This window comes from Limulus polyphemus, unplaced genomic scaffold (assembly GCF_000517525.1).
Source record: "Limulus polyphemus unplaced genomic scaffold, Limulus_polyphemus-2.1.2 Scaffold502, whole genome shotgun sequence".
NCBI classification, from domain to species: domain Eukaryota; kingdom Metazoa; phylum Arthropoda; class Merostomata; order Xiphosura; family Limulidae; genus Limulus; species Limulus polyphemus.
In genome coordinates this window covers 560,566-563,303 of record NW_013666112.1, presented here as the reverse complement: position 1 = coordinate 563,303, position 2,738 = coordinate 560,566, and the positions used below count along the sequence as shown (strand labels likewise).

General features: G+C 30.8%; 1 protein-coding gene across 1 annotated transcript in view; it reads left to right on the top strand.

Annotated features, from left to right (window-relative positions):
* The first annotated feature begins 545 nt into the window (after nt 1-545).
* LOC106458699 (Y-box factor homolog) overlaps nt 546-2,738 on the top strand; it is a 28,935-nt gene continuing 26,742 nt past the window's right edge. The window contains exon 1 of the mRNA XM_022384979.1: nt 546-743. Coding sequence (XP_022240687.1) covers nt 680-743 — 64 coding nt within the window. The 5' untranslated portion in view covers nt 546-679. The remainder of the gene's footprint in view (nt 744-2,738) is intronic.

Sequence of the window (2,738 nt, the reverse complement as noted above, 5' to 3'; positions counted from 1 at the left end):
CTAAGTGTTCTACGCCCTCTAACTATCAAATTATATTAAAATATAACTTACAATAATACCACATATGGAGCACAATGAGAATATCATGGCACCACACCTAAAATGGTATATACTTTAAACTGGGCTCAAACATAGATTTAAATATAAAACTAATTGTTTAAAAGAGTTGGAAATATATTAATATCAACACAAGTGAATAGTTGCAGCTGCGCAGCAAGACAATATGATTCATATGCAGCAATATTTCATTCTTGTTTTACCCAAATTATATTGAGAATTGTAAGTGCATCCACTAAAGTTATTTGACGATGTTCATAAAGTCATTCTTAGGTTTTTAAAAATAGGCACAAGAAAATGGTTATGCAAGGTTAGACAGTATTAAAAAAATCTATTTAGAATTTACAGTTTATTATTTTCTACAGGGGTAAATAACACAAAAAGAATATATATAAATTAGATAATAGAATTGAAATAACAATTGCGTTACTTTGTAATATCCAATGGGGGATAGTGTTTGTACAATTAGATACGAGTGTTTTTCGACTTTCCGACAAGCGGCTCGAACCAACGTTTGAACAAAGTAAAAGGAAGAGCGGTGGATTAACATCAGAGAAAGAGGACGGAGGCTGTGGGAGAGATTTCAACTCCACGAGACAAATACTTTTCCACCATCAAAACTATGACAGAACCCGAGAGTCAAGCTGATGAAAAAACAGAAACTGTAAAAAACAAAAGAGTTCTTGGTAATTTAAAAAGTTTGGAATTTGTAAGCTAAGCTATAGCTTTATTGTTAAACAGTGACTGTGACTCGCGAGGACTAACCAACATTTTTCTGCGTAAATTTAATTTAGCCCTATTTATAGAATAACATGCAACTGTTTAGGCTAAACGTTGGATTATCTCTGAACTTAAAGTCAAGAGTCGTAGTCGTCAAAAATAAAAACTTGGGTGTGGGTTGACTAGCTTGATTAGATTAGACTGTTTCAGTCAGTATTTGTGACTTTAGACTTTGCATAGTATTTTTTATTGCATCTACTAATACTATGGTTAGCAGTACTAATAGTAGTAGTACTGCAAATTACTCTTTACAGTATTATTAATTGGTTGTTGGTGTGAAAAAATAACAACAAACGTTAGTTTAAGGTAAAATAAAATTTCATAACGTAGACTAGATGGGTAATGTTGGGTTTTAGGGTTAATTAAAACTGAAATAGTGCATTATTACTATTAGTATTACTAGGCAATATTGAAAGAATCAAACTGCAAAACGTTTCATTTCTTTCTAACTTGTAAGTATTAACTATTATATAGAGCTAATCAGTAAGCTCATGCTTTAGGAAGAATTAGCTGATGTGCTTATATAACACTTGGGGGAAGCCAGAGGGTAATCAAAGGACTGGCATAGGGGGAAGATCTGAACTATGACTTCCCCCATGTCTCTCACCAGGGGAACAGAGGGCTAAAGGTACATACCAGGTTTGGTGATAATTGGTTCAGAGGTTCTCCAGTTATAAGTGAATACACATCCTTTTGTCAAATAATGGTCAATCATAAGGAGGGGAAGAGTTCAGTTCGTATTGAATATGCCATCTTTAAACTGATGCAAAGTATGCTGTAATCAATAGCTGTACACTTGTGATAGAAATTGCATGCATTCTAGTATATGTAATAATCATAAATGATATTTGTTTGAGTTTGTTAATGCAAAAAAAATTAAGAAAACTGGAACAAAAATATTCGGGCACATGTTTTTTTTTATAAAAAAAAATAATTGGAACTATTTAAAAAAAAAATGTAATTTTGAACAAGTAACTAAGTACAAATTTATGGATTATTATTATAAAAATAAACATTGTTAACATTTTGTTCACAGCATTGATAGTAAATTTCCAAGCATTTTAAGGTTAAAAAGACTGTGGCATTATCACAAGCAAATGCAGGGTAAATAGGCTGTTGTATTTGTATCTGATTTAGTTCATTTAGCATGTTGACTTAAGATCATTGATTATATAATGCAAAGTCTTTACAGTTATTTTTTTAAGTATATAAAAAAGGGCAAGGTAACAGAAGTACATTAGAGACATGAAGGTCACATCTAAACCAAATAATTTTTTTAATACACATTAAAGGGACTTGTCTACTGAAATAAAATTTTACGATAATTTAATCTAAAAGGACAAACTATATGATCAAGCAAATAGTTATATTAACTGAAAATATATATATCGTATCTCGTACAAATTACAAGTCTGCAACTAGGCTTACTTATATTAAACCTGTGATCCCTAAGATTCTGTTTTGTGTTTTCAAATATTTCATTCCATTACTCAAAAAGATGATCCATGGAAGGTCTGTTCAAACCCTTAGGAATTTTCAGCACCTTACTAATTCAAATGGTTTTTTTAGTTCTTTTGCATTTTGGGCTTTCTTATAGACAACTGTTGATTGTGATCTACCAAATTGAAAAGCTTAATGTTTTGTAAGTCCTTATCTGAAATAGCAGGTAATTGTCAAAGAGAAATCGCATAAAACAAAAAGTCAATGAAACGTAAAAAATTTGTAAATTCAGCCTATAAGATAAATAAGAAAAATTGAATTAGAATTAAAATATAAAAGATAAAATTACAGACTTGGATAAAACTGCCAAAGGAAGATGAAAAATAAAATGCAATACAGCAGGGTCTTCAGTGAGTAAGCAAGCAGACATTTTTGATTCCCTGAAGGTTGTAAGTGTAAAT